General features: G+C 40.4%; 1 protein-coding gene across 7 annotated transcripts in view; it reads right to left on the bottom strand.

The window, feature by feature from the left end:
- The window catches only part of PDE8B (phosphodiesterase 8B), a 256,090-nt gene that overhangs the window by 98,060 nt on the left and 139,764 nt on the right, over nucleotides 1–18,266 (bottom strand). For 5 of the 7 annotated variants that reach the window (XM_037738186.1, XM_037738187.1, XM_017527688.2 and 2 more), the window contains exons 2-3: nucleotides 14,554–14,613; nucleotides 2,395–2,585 (exon numbers count right to left, since the gene is read on the bottom strand). In XM_037738186.1, the coding sequence (XP_037594114.1) occupies nucleotides 2,395–2,585; nucleotides 14,554–14,613 (251 nt within the window). The remainder of the gene's footprint in view (nucleotides 1–2,394; nucleotides 2,586–14,553; nucleotides 14,614–18,266) is intronic. The other 2 variants (XM_017527689.2, XM_037738185.1) reach the window with 1 other exon arrangement.

The following is an 18,266-nucleotide window of genomic DNA, read 5'->3' as shown; positions in this document are numbered from 1 at the left end:
AGATACCTTAGAAGGGAACCATCATCCCCAAGAACAGAATTACTCCTGAATAATTTGTGAAACAACATACATTTGTTTTTCTCTCTGGCTATGGGCATTTCTGCTCCTCTCTGATGTGTTTGAACTACCACCCCCCCACCTCCCAGGGACAGCTGGCTCATATTGCTTCATCCTCTTCAACTGCAACATTTTCTGACCTCTCAAAAAATGTACCTTCTCCATATTCTGTTCTTTGAGCCCTCACACTATGTGGGAGGGAGGCTCCAGAAAATGATTGGCTGCTGTATTCCCCGGAAGTGAAGTTTCCCTTGGTGGATAAATTGTATTTGAAAGAGATCCTTTGCAGAGAATGCTGTTAACTCCCAATGGGGCAGAAGGCATAAGTCAATATCCTTCCAATGCCAACACAGGCTACTTCCCACTCAGCCACCCCACAGGGCAGGTCCTGCTAACGTGAAGCTACACTTATTTATACTCAGGAGCCTGCTGGATGGATACTCAGTGGAAATACCAGTTAGCACCTAACGAAAAAACACAGTGTTTCTGAGGCATGTTCTGATATCTAGGGAAACACTAAGTATGTCTCATCTCATTCAGTCTTTTCCACCTCAGTAGGCGTCATGGGCACACTGCTGGGCTATATCCTAAGGTGTGGGTTTTAGGCAAGAGGCTAAAACATGTAACGAGCATAACTAGGCTGGAGCATACACTCTCTTAGTTTCTCTTGGGACTGGCTTCCATCTTTTGGGTTGCTTCCTGCTGCTTGCCTCTTTTCTCTGGTCCCTCCAAAGGAACTGGTGTGGTAAGAGAGACCTAGGCCTCTTCCTGGATGAGAGGATTAAGGGGAAGGTGGGGCTGAGGCCCAAGGATGAATGTTAGGTGAAGGTCCCATCCTGGCTCAAGAGCAAGGGATCTAGCGCCACAGATGACAACAAAGAATGCGCGTCTGCCAGGAGCCTGTCACCTACCTGTCTTCCTAGGGAACATATGCTGGGAGTCAAGCATTTGGAATCTGGTCACCCTCAATGTGACTAACAGTGATCAGGAAATACACTGCCAGATATGTAGACGTAAATTCTAAACCACATAGATCCTCTATTGTTTTTCTGTACAGCTAGGACAGAAGCACATTTGAGAGGAAACAAAACTCTATTTCTTTATATTCAAAGAAAAATGTAAAGCTTATCTGCTAACCTGGGCCTTTGCCTGAATTAAAAGATTTCTTCCTGTTGATTTTTTTTTAATAGTAAAGTTTGTCTTAAGTCGTACTATGTATGAACAAAAAAGCTTGAGATTTCTACTATAAACCTGCGTAAGTAAAGTAAGTGGAGACCGAGAAAAATCTGAAATACGTAGTTATACAAGACCCAATTCTACCATAAAATCATCAAAAATATTTCCTAATACTAGAAATAGCATCCAGATATTTTACGATATACTATATGTATATTTTTATACACTATTAAATAGAAAAATTTTTATGCAGAAAGATGAGATTATTTGAAGCCATTAAAACATATCTAAAACAGTTGCTTAAGAAAAATTCTTCTTTGGGAAACTGAAAATCATCAAAAAATAGCCAGGTGATGCCTGTGTTAAGAAACTTCTCTTAATCCACTGATTTCTTGTCAGGGTACCAAATTTTCTAAAAGGCCATTTTCCCACCTTTTATTTCACTTACTAACATTCGAGAAAATTCCAGCTCCCCATGCAATTGGACTCTGTCTTGGTCTAACATTTAATTAATGACCTCTTCCGTCTAGCTTCAAAGCATTCCACTTCTGCTAAATCAATCAGTTCATCTAGAGCAAACTCTTACAAGCAAGCATTTATTTATGAACAGGCCTGTGTTTCCTCCCCAGAGTGCGAGCATTTCTATAAACAAGCAGGGGGTTGGGGTCCCTGGAAGATTTTCTGTTGCTGCAAAGTGGCTGCCTTCACTCCATGACTGGGAAGCCTCCTGTGGGATCTACCCATCTGTGTTAGGCATGAAAAAATTTATATTTCACACATTTCCGATGTTCATTTTGGGACAGAATAATGAAGATTAAAATAGCTGGTTTAAATCCAAACCTTATCTGTGTAATGAGAACTGTGTGAATTTTAATGTTTTTTATGAGCAATATACGGGGTGGGGGGAATACCCTGAAGTTATCAGGGGAGCCCAGCTCATACCTCTAAATTTAGTGCAACTCAAATGTGGAAAAGTAGAAAAGGAGACAGAAATCTACAGAAAGGAGCTATAGCTTTCACCATAGACATTTGTATACACTGCTTAAAAACATCAACACATATTTTAGAAATATTCAAAATAAACTAAAGATATCTATAAATGAAATTCATTTTAAACTGTTAAGCGAACATTTACTAAGGCTATTAAATTAGAGAAGGTACCTGCACACTGCTTCTGCATCGAAGTTCTGAGTTTGTCTATGATCAATCACAATAATTTCATGATGCTTATCAAGAAAGCATTCAAGGGCTGACTCCGGAGTCCGAGCAATATTGCATCTATAACCAGCTCTGTCACAGGCCCACCAGAAGCCATCACTCTGACTATCTTCCTTTGCAAAGATCAGCAAAACCTGAAACACAACAAAAAGAGCATCTTGAAATAAATGTTCATCCACAGACTATTAAAAACAAGCCTATTGGCCAGGCGCAGTGGCTCATGCCTATAATTGCAGCACTTTGGGAGGCTGAGGCAATGGACTACTTAAGCCCAGGTGTTTGAGACCAGTCTGGGCAACACAGCAAAACCCTGCCTCTATAAAAATTAATAAAAAATTAGCTGGGCACAGTACCACACGCCTGTGGTCCCCACTACTCAGGAGGCTGAGATGAAAAGATCGCTTGAGTGTGAGAGGTAGAGGCTGCAGTGAACCATGATCACACCACTGCACTCCAGCCTGGGCAGCAGAATGAGACCCTGTCTAAAACAAAACCAAAAATAATTGCCCCCAAAACAACCAAAAGACCAGGCCTATGGTATACTGGTTAGAAACGGGTACTCTGGAGGGAAGCTACCTGGGTTCAATCCCCAGCTCCTCTAGTTGGTTACAGTGGTCTTTGAACAAGGTGTTTCACCTCTTTGGCCTATAGTTTCTTGGCTGTAAGAGTGAAAGAACAGTGCCAAATAAGTTAGTTCTCAGAACTGAATGAGCATAGAAAAGGTGCCCATTCACTCTGGTGGTGATCGTTACTCACTACAATTACAAGTATTTCTAATTTCCTAATTAGCTTTGTTTTTAAATAAGAAGTAAAGTTATTAATGAGATAGTTACCAAAGCTTAGATTATGGTTTACATTTATAATACATATATTTGATTCCAGTTGCAAGTGGTATTTGCCTTTAAGTCCTGGAGGCCACCTCTTTGAACTTAGCACTAACATACCTGTAGACATAAGGAAGTAGGGGAACTCAGGCTCAAAAATGAATGCTAACATCCAATCTTTGCCAGAATCTGGAAAGAATAATCACTAAATGTAAAGCTGATGGAGCTAAGTTGAGGGAAATGTGCCTCTCTTGATGATTAGCCTCATTGAGAAGCAATTCTGCCCATAGGAAAGAAGGCAGCAATGCTTTACACAGTTTCCCCCTCATCATCCCTCCCCTGTGTCCAGGAACACAGATTCTCTGCCAGCCAGAAAGACACAGACCACCCTACCACCACCTGAGCTCATTTATGTATTTATGGTCCATCTCCCTCACTAGAGAAAGAAGCTTCAGGAGAGTAGGACTCGGCCTGGCTTGTTCCCTGCTGTACCCCTCATGGCCAGCACCAGGCTGGCACTTCATAGCCATTCAGCAAATATTTGAGAAGTGAAAAAATAACTACTTGTGAGATCTTCTGAGAAAGGAAAGAGGGCTTCACTATGAATAAGATGTAAGACTACCTTCCAGCAATAGATCTAATAAGAAAAACCTACAATAATCTCAAGATATTGGTAAGGCATTCAAAATTCTTCTGCACCCACATCTGGTTTAAACAATTAGAAATAGGAGGGTAGCTTCTCAATATGAAAAGCTTTTTAGTCAATAGTCAACATATTCATCACAGTGAAATGCCAAACGTGTTTCATTTAAAATCAGAAACAAGCCACATTGTCCAATCAGTACTATTACATTTGAAAAATACTTTACTAATTGAAAATTGGACATATATGGAAAAGTAGAAACAATAATGCAATGAAACTCATGTGCTTCTCACCTGGCTTCAGCAATAACCAACTCCTAGCCAATGCGGGTTCATCGCTATCCCTACCTGTTTTCCTAACTCTTATAATAGGTTGTGGCAAATCCAGCTATTTTATCTCGAAAAATAAAGATTTTTTAAAGAAGAATAAAACCACAATACAATTTCATACCTAAACTTCCCCAATAATTCCTTGATATCAATAAATATCTGGATATATTATATAAGCCATTTGTTAGGGGCACCCTGGGCTGCCTAGGGTCTGTCCCTCTTCAGCCCAGGAAGCTCCTAACATTTCCAGCCACAGAGTTTCTTCCAGGAAGAAATAGGACGTGACTCTCCTAAGAAATATGAAAGACACAACCTTGTGGATTTTGATAAGGAAATGAACGCTTTCAAACAAAACTGTTAACAAGGGAGCCTGAATGAGAAAAATCAGGTAGACTGGTTGGTGCAAAAAGTCAATAACCTTTTGCTTGGTGTAGCTGTGGTATTAACACGAGAAACTCAATATGCCAAATCTAGAAGTCAAAAAAGGTGAAAAACTTCTTGTCTCTCACCTGCCTGGCTGAAGTATGGATTTCTAAACAAGAATCTCAACAACTTATATTATCTTGTTGAGCATTACAACAGCTATCACTAATTTTCAGAAACACTGCTTTTGACCTCAGGGTATGTTGATGAACAAAATAAAGACACTTTGCATTGTAGTGGTAGAGGCACAAACAATAAATAGACATATTAAGTAAGTACACTAAACAATATGGTAATAAATGACAGGTGCTATGTGAAACCCAGCAGAGCAGAGTAAGGGGGTCAGGAGTGGATGCTGGCAGCAGAAGGAAGTAGGTTTTGCTAAGAAGATGATGTGTGAGCAAATGCCTGATGGGAAGAGAAAAGCAAGCCCAGTTTGTGTTGGAAGGAAATGCATTCCAGGCAGAGCTGTATAAGCCCCTGGTGTGTTCTAAGGACTGCAGGGGACCCTGGGTGACTGAAGGGAGGGTGCGAGGGCAGAAGGGTGGAAGGAGGTCAAGTTCACTACAGGGGGCTAGACCATGCTAAGGCCTTCTAGGCCATTTGAAGGTCTTACAAAACTGGATTTCACATGGAAACTTACAAAACTGATTGAAGTTGAACGGTTGTATTAATTGTATCTTTTTATTTTCTGTGTTTCTGACCTTTGACTTCTGGGGCTTTTCTGACACTGGAAGGACTGCCCGTCTCAGGGTTCGCTAATTCCTAGAGATAGCACACAGCTCTCCAGTAAGCATGCCCTGCATAGGCAAATCAACCAATCCAGAGCCCATTCCCCAGACACCACCTTTGGCTCTTACACTCCAGGTCACAGTCCCCCTACCCTAATCCCCCTGGGACCAGGTACCAGACAACTAGAACCACCCATACGTCCCAGGCCTTTCTGAAATTAATCAGACTAGCCTAGCCTCATCCAAGCCTTCCCATGGAAACCACAGTGGAGGCTCTTGCCCACAATCTCCTCCCACTCCCTCTGCCTCCTGATGGACTGCGGTGCTTCCCCGCGTCGCCCTCTGTGGTGCGCTGTGCCTCCCGCTCTGGGAACTGTGACTATTTTTTCAATGCCAATTGTTCCTAGATCTGTTGGCCTTACCATACCTGAATAATAAAATCTGTATCTGTTGCAAGATAAAGAACTGGGAATAAAAAGATGACAGAGATAGCCATAGGCCAGTCTCCCTCCCTGGGCTCCAGTCAAGGAAGCAGGTAATTATAATAAACGCATCAGTAAGTGGTGACCACAGATAAACAAAGTATGGACACGAATCTAAGCACAGGAGAACAAGCAGGAGGAAGTACTTTTGTCACATCGATCTCTCTGTACCCTTGTAAACACAGCAAAAGAGGAGAATATATAGAACTGATGTGGGCTAAAGCCTGGAACAATGAGGAAATGTCTTTCTGGAGCAGAGCCAACTTGCATTCGGTCCACAGCCAGAACACAACTATCGGCAATCCTCACTTTGCATGGTAGAGTCAGACCGTAATAACGACCATGCATGAGGGTTGAAAAATTACCTACTGAGTACAATTTTCACTTTTTGGGTGATGGGTACACAATATATGCATGCAAGAAATCTGCATTTTTATATTCTATAAAAATAAAAATGAAAAAAACTGACCATGCAAAGCTATCTTATAAATAACGGTAAAAATTATGATTGCTTTGTGACCTTTGAAGATTTGTGTCAACATACTGAAAATTTTCTTATTCTTGATTACAAATATATACGGAAATGAAAAATATAAAGCTAATATTTATTTAATATGTTGTAATTTAAAATATTAGAAACATTGAGAATTAAGATGTTTTATTTCTTTTAAAAAACTTAAGAGTAGTTTGGACAGTGGGTGCTGCCTTCTTCTAGTCATATAAATTATGAGACAAAGTGAGCGTCTTTTTTGTGCCTTGGCAAATTGTCATACTCCTAACTATGGATCAGCTGATGACATCTCATCCTCTGTGCTTTCAGTATCATGCAATATCCCCAGAGCTCCTTTAATTAATGTGAAGCTTTCTGCTGGCCTCACTTCCTCCATGACATTTTCATTCTTTTTGTCACAACCACTATCCTCATTTATACTGATGCACTTGCATTCAGTAACTTCCACCGGCTACATGTCTAGAATCTCTCAAAGATAGTGTCGGCATTCCACAGTAAACCATTTCTCCTCTCAGTCCATTTGCGTTTGATTCAAATTTCACTCATAGCATTATCATTTTTCATTTCTTCATTGCACTTTCATCTTTGTTAGCTCATTCCCTCTTTCAGTGATTTGTTTTTGCATAATGTTATGTGGATATCACGGAGAGACAGGAGGCAACACAACTACATACATGCTGTCTGTACTTATGCTGAGTAACAGGCAGAAAGCAATCCGAGTCTTTGGCTAAAAAAAGTTATGGTTAAAAAAAGTGATAGGTTACTGATGCTGCTGCACATTTGTTATTTACACAGTAATCTGTGGACTGAAGAGTCAGCTGCAAAGTTTATGCTTTATGCATTTATTCGCAGTTAAAACACTGATGTAATCGCAATTTGAAACACGTTGTTAGGGGTCTGGTGCTATTTAACTAAACCATGAAATCTGTGCACATTGGAACTACACAAAGCAAGAGCTACCTGCTTTTCAAAAGTAACTACAAAGACCTCAAAGAAAGCTGAAACATATCTTTTTGAAGATAGCAAGAAAAATTAGAATAAAACTACTTTATCTGTTGATGACTAATTATAAAAAAAGACGAAAACAAAAACTAATTTTTCCTCATCTTGAATAAGGCAATATAGGTGTTCATTATGACTAGTGTTCTTTCTAAATGAGGGTATACCTACGTGTCTCCAAATGGATTTTCAATGTCTACTATTAAACATCCAATTATTGGAATATTTGGTTTGGCTTTAAGCAAAAACCCGGTAACAGGGAGCTTCTAAAGCTTCTAAATTATGTAGATCACATAATTTGTATCTGCATAATACTGAACAAGTGGCCAATTTGATCAGGGAAGGGGTCAACTGAGTTGAAAAAAAGTGGTCTGAGAACTTTCCTTAAATGTTCTTAGGAAAGTAATGCTGATTACAGCTATAATTTAATGAGAATTTTCTAGGGGCCAGCCACTATACTGAATGTACTAGAAACATACTGCCTCACTCAATAACCCTTTAGAGAACCTCTTTGGAGGTGTGCATTATCCCTATTTTATAGACATGGAAACTGAGGCTTAGATGATTTAAAATGTGTCCATAGCTGCACTGCCAGCAAGATTTGAACCAAGGTTGGCCTGACCCCAGGGCCTTTGCAATCACTATGTTGAGTAACCTACTGTCTCTCAGCTCCATAAATATTTTTACCTATATATTTGACCAAAATTCTTAACAACTATGTGGTTCTTTGACACTGGCTGGACAAGGTAGAAGAAACAACCTGGTAGCAGCAGAAAGGATAGACAGGAAAAGAAATGCTGACCACAGCAAGGTACTGGGTCTGAACATCTCCATCCCTCAGTCATTTCACTTAATATGTGAAAGTCAGTGCCCCATGAGGTCACGTGATCACCAACATATAAAATCTCCAATATATAATGGTTCCAGAAAAACCCATACCCATATAACATGGAAGAATAAGTTTTGAAGGCAGATGTGACCTTGCTAAGAAAAAGCTTAGGTCACAGCTGTGGGGATCCGTTTCCAAGTCCAGTTGGAAAGCCCAGCATGAAGGGAACAGGGACAGGACTCTCAAAGCAGAAACACATCAATTCTACACACTGGGGAAGTAAATGTGTTCCAGGTATGGATGAAGAAAAGGCCACTTGATTTTTCAGACGTAACATTTTGATTAGAATCTCCTGCCTCAGAATACTTCCTCTGCTTTTTATTTTCTAGCCAAGATTGGAAAACATGACTTTCACTGTGGGTCGCATCCACTCACCCAGGAGAAATGTGCTCCCCAGCACCACTCTGCACTTCCAATTCATTCCACTCCTCACTGTGCTCCTGCCAGCTCTGTGTGGGATATGTGGAGCCCCACGGGAGGACATTTCCTGGTATGTGAGTAAATTTCCCCTGATGAACTCAGAAATGCACCCTCAAAAGCAACTATATCCTGAAATATTCTTATCAAGCCATTTCCTCCCAAGCCCTAAGGGCTCTGGCTGATGTAGCTAATTAATATTTTTGGCATTGCAGTGAAGTAACAGAATACATAGTTTTCTTCAAGGGAAAAAGGGAAAAAACAAAAGCACTAGGACATAGCTTGATTTTTCTAAGTCAATTGCAATGTTAGTAGGAGAAGCACAAAATACACAACTAGGTACCAATGCCCTGAAAGAGAGTGTTATAAACAATAAAGCTGACCTCCCAGACCTCTCTCTGTGGTAAGGGAACATGGTGCCTTCTCTCTCTCCCCTGCAACACTTAACATGGAGCCCTGAACACAGGAGGTACTTAGTAGATTCTTATTGGATAAATCATGGAGTCAAACTCTATGTTTGAATGAGGCCATAGTGAAGCTATTCTTGGTTCCAAGTTGTGCTTATTATCTTTTCTAAAAGAACCTCTTAATTATTGTGTCCCTCACTCAAAGAAGGACTTTTTACTACTTGCATCTGCTGCTATTTGGAGCCAAATTCATGTGAGGGAAATCAGTGGGGTATACAGTAGCACTGGTAATGTTCCAGGTCTTGCATTGAGTGGTGGGCTTATGAGTTTATGGTATTCACTTTCTTACTATGTTCATAGGTTATAGCACATATCAAAAATATTTTTGTATGTTTTAATATGCCAAATATAATAAATTCAAATTTATAGACAAATATTTTTCATTTGTGGGAGAGTGGGGCTGTCAAGAGGTATTTCAATTCTGCAAAGGACTGTATCATGTTTGAGAGGACAGAAAGATAGTATAGCAAGATTTTGTTATAAAATTTGGCTGCTAAGCATGCACATTAAAAATAATTTTAGGCTGTGTGTGGTGGCTCATGCCTCTAATCTCAGCACTTTGGGAGGCTGAGGGAGGCGGATCACAAGGTCAGGAGTTCCAGACCAGCCTGACCAACATGGTGAAACCCTGTCTCTACTAAAATACAAAAAATTAGCTGAGTGTGGTGGTACACGCCTGTAATCCCAGCTACTCAGGAGGCTGAGAGAGGAGAATCGCTTGAACTCGGGAGGCAGAGGTTGCAGTGAGCCATGATCAGGTCACTGCACTCCGGCCTGGGTGACAAAGTAAGACTCTGTCTCAAAATAATAATAATAATTATTATTATTAACATTATTATTTCAGGCCAGGCATGGTGCCTCTCTCCTGTAATCCCAGCACTTTGGGAGGTCAAGCAGGCAGATCACAGGGTCAGGAGTTTGAGACTAGCCTGGCCAATATGGTGAAACCCTGTCTCTACTAAAAATACAAAAATTAGCTAGGCATGCTGGCATGTGCCTGGGAGCCTTCTTGGGAGGCTGAGGCAGAAGAATTGCTTGAACCCAGAGGGCAGAGGTTGCAGTGAGCTGAGAATGTGCCACTGCACTCCAGCCTGTGCAACAGAGCAAGACTCCATCTCAAAAAAATAAGAATAATAATTTCAGGGTAACAACTAAAAGAATAGAAGTATACCTCTGTTAGAGAAAAGAAAATGTAACTGCAAAAACATTCCCAACTTGACAATAAACAGAAACAAGAAAAAAGAAAAAGTTTAATAAATAGAAAATACAAAATAAAACAATTGTGTCAGTAATCACACTCATTGTAATCATATTTAACTCACTTATTAAAAGACAAAGATTATAGAAACAGATTTTGGGTCCCATATTTTTATTGAAAAAAAAAAAAAAAAGCCCCGATATGCTGCTTAAAAGAAGCTACTCAAAATAAAGTTACAAAGTATCTGCAATCTTTTGTTTCTGAAAAAAAATACAGAGAAAGATATACCAGGAAAATGGTAACCAAAGGTAGCTGGCCTGGCAATACTACCAACAGATAAAACAGAACATAAGGGAAAAGGTTAAAGAAGGACACATTTTAATGATAAAAGGGACAGTCATCAGGAATAGACAACAATCAAGAACTTGGATACACCCAACAACACACTCAAAATACCAGCAAGTATTAACAGATACTGATGATTTTAACAAATCCAAATCCACTGTAATTAAAAACTGATAGATCACACAGTCACAAAATAAGCCATAAAACTAATAGAGAGGGTTTGAATAGCATGATTAGTGAAGTTGAACTAATTCATGTTAACAGAACCCTCTGTCAACAGAGAATACATCTTTTTAGCACTTTTTCTGGAGTATTAGTCTAAAAACTGACTACATACCTGGCCACCAAACAAGTTGCAACAAATATTTTTTTAAAAATCAGTAGCAAAGGCATCAAAGAAATTCAATAGGGAAGAATAGTCTTTGTAATAAGTGGAGCTGGAAACAACCAGACATCAATATGGTGGGGTGGAGGGATCAGCCTTGACACCCATATCACACCATACCTAAAAATTAACTTGAGATAGATTATAGATCTAAAATAAAAGTTAAAACAATAAAGTCTCTGGAAGAAAACAGGAAATTATCTTCTTGATCTGGGAGTAGGTAAAGATTTTTAAAGCACAGAAAGCAATAACCATTTTTTAAAAAGTGTTATTAGACTGCTTCAAAATGAAAAATTATTGTTTAAAAGCCAGAGTTATGAAAATGAATAAAAGAGCCACAGATTGGGAGAAAATGTTCTCAAATCTGACCAAGGAGTTGTAACAAGAATATATAAAGAACTCATACAACTCAATAACTTTTAAAAATTAACCCAATTAAAAAATGAGGAGAAAACTTGACCAAACGCTTCACAAAAGAAAATAGAGGAATGGCCAATGAACAAATAAAAAAGTTCTCACCATTGGTCATGGAGAAACACAAATTTAAATCACAATAAGATAATACTACTCATCTACCAGAGTAGCTAAAATAAAAAAGAATCACAACATCAAATATTATCAAGGATTTAGAGTAAACAGAAATTTCATATTGCTTGTATGAGTGTAAAATGATACTTTGGGAAAAGGTCTAGAAGTATCTTAAACTAAACACACCATTGTTCCGGAGGTTTTAGCCAGGGCAATTAGGCAAGAGGAAAAAAAAAAAAAGGCATCCATATTGTGACATGATCTTGTGTATAGAAAATCCTATGCAATTTCTACGGGATTTCCTTAGGATTATAGGAATTTAATCCTATAATATGTAATCCTTAGGATTTTAAGAATTTCTGTATTCACAAAAAACTAACACATGAGTTCAGCAAGGTTGCAGGACACAAGATCCTGCAAAATAGAAAGATATTTCATGGTCACAGACTGGAAAACAAAATTGTTAACATAGTAATACTCCTGCAATTGATCTATAGATTCATTGCAAACCCTATCAGAGTCCCAGCTGGCTCCCCAAAATGTCCCCCACTGAAATGGACAAAATGGTCCTAAAATTGATACAAAGATACAAGGGACCAGATAGGCAAAATAATCTTGAAAAATAAGACTAAAGTTGGAAGACTCATACTTCACAACTTCAAAACTTACTACAAAGTTACAGTAATCAAGACAGTGTGGTACTGGCATGAGGAGAGACATATAAATCAATGGAATAGAACTGAGAGTCCAAAAGTAAAGCCTCACATTTATGATTGATATTTGAGAAAAATGCCAAGGCAATTCAATGAGGGAAAGATGAATATTTTTAAACAAATGATGCTAGGACAACTAGATAAAAATGAAGCTGGACCTCCTACCTCACACTATAAACAAATATTAATCCAAAATGGATCATACAGCTAAATATAAGACCTAAAACTATAAAACTCTTACAAGAAAACAAAGAAATCAACGTTTACAACCTCAGCTTAGGCAACGAATTCTTAGACATAACACCAACTGATGAATGAAGAATGATGCCTATAGCACAATACCTTTCAACGAGAACTCAAAAGCATTCAAAACAAATGTACATATTATGAATGGACACATACATACTAAGAGTGAGTATACAAATATATATCATAGTGGTTGCTTTAAGAGGGGAAAGGAAGGGGTAGCAAAGGGATAAATAAAGGGCTTAAACAGTATCTACAATCCTTTGTTTCTGAGAAAAACTCTGAAACAAATAGGACATACCATTAATATTTGATAGAAGTGGGTGTCTGGTACACACATGTACCTTTATGAATATGTGAAATATTTTAACATCTGACAACTTACATTTTTAAAAGAATGAGACATCCTTATCATGAGCATTCATTGTCAGTGCAGTAAAGGGCAAAAATGAAGGTAAATGAAATCGATCTAAAACCATACTAATCCCAAAAAGTATTCTGGAAATTGCTTTGAGAATAAGACCTTGATATCAACTCCTTTATTTGTTATTGCCTTTATTCAAAATTGGAGTACAAAGGACATGGCTCAGAATGATTACTGAAATTTTCCATTTGCTTGTATTCTATACAAATAGTTGTGGCTGGTGTTTATTTTTCTCTGTCTCTCTGTTCCTAAATTTGTTTTCATCAAATTTTCCCAAGCTAAATCTCTTCCTTTTATTTTTTTTTTCCCTTTCCCTAGATTTGCATTTCTTTTTCCAAGCAACTATAAAACATTATTTTCTTTTTCCATTTGCTCATAAATCAAATAGCACACTTCCTTGCTTGGTTTTTCACTTTCATCTATATGTTGGTTGGCTTCTTTACATCTTTCCTGCATCTTTACTTGTCTCCACGTATGAGACGAGATTCCAGGTGCTAACAAGCTACAGTTTTTACAAGGAGGAAGTTAACTTATTTAGGCCTAACAGGATGGCTTGTATGCAGATAAGGATTTGGAAATTATTTAAAAGGGTAAAAACTCCATTTTCATATGTTTCTCTCAAGGGGGCACAGGAACCTGGAAGGGCTGCAAGGACAGAGTTGCTGCTATTATTAGAGTGAAGTCAATCCTACAGGCAGTTGGGCCTTATATCCTTAGACACCAGTTCCCGCTGTGTTACAGAGCCTGGGAGGCTGTTTGGCTTAAGTCAGATGGAAGATGGAAGGGAGCATTTTATCATCTTCTATTCCCATTCCTATACAACAGCAACAGCTATCATTTATTGAGCATCTTCTCAATTAATGATAACTGCCAGGGAATGTTCTAGGCACCCTATGCTATCTCATTTAACTTATAATTCCCCAAGGCATAATCATCTCCGTTTTGCAGACAGGACACTAAGTCAGAGGAGTGAAGCAATATATGCAAGGTCACACAGCTGATTAAAGGCAGAGCCAAGATTCCCACCCAGTTGTGACTCATGGCAAAACCCAGCCCTTCACCATTTCATCGCATCTTCCCTTCTGGCTGCAGCAGGAGGTGGAGCAGACTAGTTTTGGGGTGGAAGAGTTGTTCTTACTCACAATTCACCATGCGATCTATCCATCATATTTATACTCAAAATGGGGAAATGTTTAGGTCTTCAAGAAAACAATTTGAATCAGGCTGGGCACAGTGGTTTACACCTGTAATCCCAGCACTTTGGGAGGCTGAGGAGGTGAGGAGTTTGAGATCAGTCTGGCCAGCACAGTAAAACCCCATCTCTATTAAAAATACAAAAATTAGCCAGGTGTGCTGGCACACACCTGTAATCCCAGCTACTTGGATGGCAGAGGCAGGAGAATCGCTTGAACCCAGGAGGTAGAGGTTGCAGTGAGCCGGGATTGAGCCACTACACTCCAGCCTGGGCAACAGAGTGAGACTCCATCTCAAAAAAAAGAATAGAAAAGAAAGCAATCTGAGTCACAAGGCTGAGTAAAGGAGGCGTACCTGAATAGGGTCCTGCGTCAGTCTCATGGGCCCGATGCGCACCTCTGCAGAAGACACCTGCTAAATAAAGGACAGCACAAGAGAATTGTCAAGTCTTAAACTACACAAGCAGATACATCCTTCCTTACACAACACATTGCATTATGCCACTATGTGCTCTAAACTGAAGAATCCAACTTACTGAGCTGGAGATGGGTTACTAAGCATCATATATAACATAACATGTATAACATGATGCTGTTTTTGCAAAAAAAAAAAAAAGTATATATTTATATGCATTGGAAATGTCTTTAAGGATACATCCCCAAATGCAAAGTGGTTGGGTTATTTTTACTAGAAGTGCCTCTATTTTTATAATAAGCATGTACCATTTTATGGTAGGAAACAATTCAATTCAATAATTATTTACTGAGCACCTACTATGTGCTGGTCACCATGCTAAGGCCATTATTACTCTGAAATTTCAAAAGAGAATAAAAATTTCTCTCAAATCTCAAAGCTAAATCATAACTATGGCTTAAGAGCGTTTCCTATATTTAGATCCTGTTTTTCTTATCTTCACGCTTTACTACGAGGGGTAAGCAGCCTAGTCTCCCTCACATTTACCATGGATAAATTATTCATCTCAGTTGTATTTCCACAAATAAACTGAGCAACACCACACCGTGACCACAAGAGACTTGTCCCTGCTCCACGACTCCAGAAGCAAGCCTAGGGTTCTTCGGTGTTCACCAGCCAACACCATCTGGCTGCTTTTGGCGAGCAGTTAGATGGACACAAGCATAAAGCAAATATTCGTCTTTCTTTTTAATTACTTTACTTGGATTTCTAAAAATAACTTTTCTCTAGACTAATTTGGTTGAAGGTCTTGGCCCCACCTCCATGGATCCAATTTTGCTTTTCTCTAAGAGACTGTGGTCATTTGCCACTATTGGAAGCATATCCTGCATGCCACACTGTGTACTGCCCCATGTCAGTCTGAAGGAGTGCCATCAGCACGCAGCAGCATTTACATGACCAGAGACACTTGCAGTGACCCAAGGGTCATAGGAGGCTTTGCAGTTATAAGAAACAAACAAGAAAAACAAACTTTCTTTACATTGTACTTTGCAAGACTACAATAATTTCCCTTTCTCCTTTCTTCCCCTTTCCCCGAGCTTAACTTTTGGCGCTGGTGCTATGAACCCTCTCCAAAGACCAGTCTTCTTCTCTACTGTAGGGCGGATTCTCCCACCCCACCCCAACACGGCAATGTAAAGAACTAATGCAGGGTGCTCAGGCCTCTCACCAAACCAACCAGCAGAAAACTCAAAGAGCCCTCTAATGACTGCTCATCTGAGGCCCTGGCCCTCCGTGGGGGGTTCTCAGGAGGGCAAGGCTGCCAGTCCTGCTCCACCTGGGGAGGCAGCCTCCTCAACCGTGGATCCACTCAGCAAGCCTGGCACAATGAAAACCAACCAGAGGCCTCGAGTCCCTGAGCCTGTGAACAAGTTCCTTCAGTGTTTCACTGCTGTGTTCAGACCAAAGCGACAGGGTCACGTTGAGTGACCTCTTGCTCTTCTTTTCTCTAAGCAAGTTAGTATCCTGCAAGGTGTGGGTGCTGACACCAGCAGCCTATGTGCACAGCCCCAAGAGCAACTCCACCAGGAGAGGACCAGCACCAGGGCCTCCTGTGTCACTGGGCTGCCAGCCCTTCGCCCAGCTCCACTCCCATGCCAGTTTTTGTTATTGAAATAGACACTCTCCTTCCAAAGTTGTGCAATGGCAAGGACTCTTTTTACAAAGTTAATGATTAAAAAGGGAAGCCAGCTGAACGTGGTAGCTCTTGCCTATAATCCCAGGATTTTGGGAGGCTGAGGTGGGTGGATAACTTGAGGTCAGGAGTTTGAGACCAGCCTGGCCAACATGATGGCACCCCATCTCTACTAAAAATACAAAAATTAGCCAGCTGTGGTGGTAGATGCCTATAATCCCAGCTACTTGGGTGGCTGAGGAAGGAGAATGGCTTGAACTTGGGAGGTGGAGGCTGCAGTGAGCCCAGATCATACCACTGTACGTCACCCTGGGCAGCAGAGTGAGACTCTGAAGAAACAAACAACAACAACAAAAATGTAAAACCAATTTAGTATATTAAGATAAATTTGATTGATAAGCCAAGGTATCTTTTCACTTGCGCTGTGATCTCTCCTGAGTTCACTGCCACCACACACATAGAAGCTCCCCTCCAACAAGACCATCTGTGAATTTCTCCAGCAAAATTAGGCTCCGAAGAAATCATTCAGTGGCAGAAAATGAAGTAATGAATACAATCATAAATAAAAGTTCAAAAGGAATAAAATAAAAAGCTACTCACATTGGAAGTCCAAGAGATAGGGAAGGACTCTTGCAAGAAGAGCACAGGTTGTCCAAAATATAATTCACCCCTAACCAATACATTGCCTGTATACTTTTTTAAAATTATTTATTTTTTGAGACAGAGTCTCACTCTGTCGCTGGAGTACAGTGGTGCTATCTCAGCTCACTGCAACCTCTACTTCCCAGGTTCCAGTGATTCTCCTGCCTCAGCCTCCCAAGTAGCTGGGATTACAGGTGCCCATCACTATGTCCAGCTAATTTTTGTATTTTTAGTAGAGACAGGGTTTCACCATGTTGGCCAGGGTGGTCCTGAACTCCTGACCTCAGGTGATCTGCCTGCTTCAGCATCCCAAAGTGCTGGGATTTACAGGCATGAGGCACCATGCCTGGCCACCTGTATACTTTTCTAAATAATCAATATGTGCTTGAAGCGTTGATACAGCTAACCTTACACGGTGGGCTGATGGGGAGGGGCAGGCGATTTTCAACTCTACCAGGAGAATGTCTGATGACTGTGAACATTCCTTAAGCCCCTCTGACCCAGGCATTGTGCCAGGTACATTCACACCTATAATCCTAGCAGCAGACAGGCAACAGCCACTGAACCACAGCATGGAGTTTTAAAAGCAGCTCTCAAGCTAGAAAATAATCATTTTTCTTCCTAAGGGCAGGAAAGACCCTATAACTTTCTCTCATAGCCACTACAGTTCTCTTCCTGCCATCCAGCATTCTAACTCTTGCCTGACCCAACCCAGCAGGAAGGTGAGCTGTGAGCTGGTGGGAGGAGAGCAGAGCTTGGAAGAGGGGCTGTCAAGCTGCTGCTAAGGGACCTTGTCCAAACCCCTGCCTCTCGCATCTCTACCATCCCTTGCCTCTCTCCTCCCAGCCCCACTTCACTGTGCTCCCTCCCATGTGCTGTCACTCTACCTCCACTGCTGGCGTGCGTGCCTCAGTTTACCAGCTCCTCTAGTCCTGACCCATACTTTGCCTCGTGTCTCTGGGCTTGCTTTTTCCTTATTGGTCTGTGCTCCAAGTCATCTGGCCTTGGCTTCTGTGTCCAGAAGAGGTCAACTGTCCCCAAAAAAACACTGGAACTTGTTCTTTCTGGTTCTGAGGGCTGGAGCTAGGCAGTGACCAGCAGGAAAAAAAAAAAAAAAAAAAAAAAAAAAAAAACCTGCAGCAGGTATATGCACAGACAGCGGTTTGCAGAGTTCTGCTTCTGACACAGGCGTCTAAGTGCTTGCATTTCACCAATTTATAAAACAGCAATTATGAACAGAAACAGGAGATCATTTACCGACATCTGTGTAGCCAGGCCAACATTCTTTACTTCAAAAAGTGAACTTTGAGCAACTGCA

The sequence above is a fragment of the Cebus imitator genome, unplaced genomic scaffold (assembly GCF_001604975.1).
Source record: "Cebus imitator isolate Cc_AM_T3 unplaced genomic scaffold, Cebus_imitator-1.0 Scaffold50, whole genome shotgun sequence".
NCBI classification, from domain to species: domain Eukaryota; kingdom Metazoa; phylum Chordata; class Mammalia; order Primates; family Cebidae; genus Cebus; species Cebus imitator.
The sequence above is the reverse complement of the archived record's forward strand: the minus strand, read 5'-3'. Positions and strand labels throughout refer to the sequence as shown.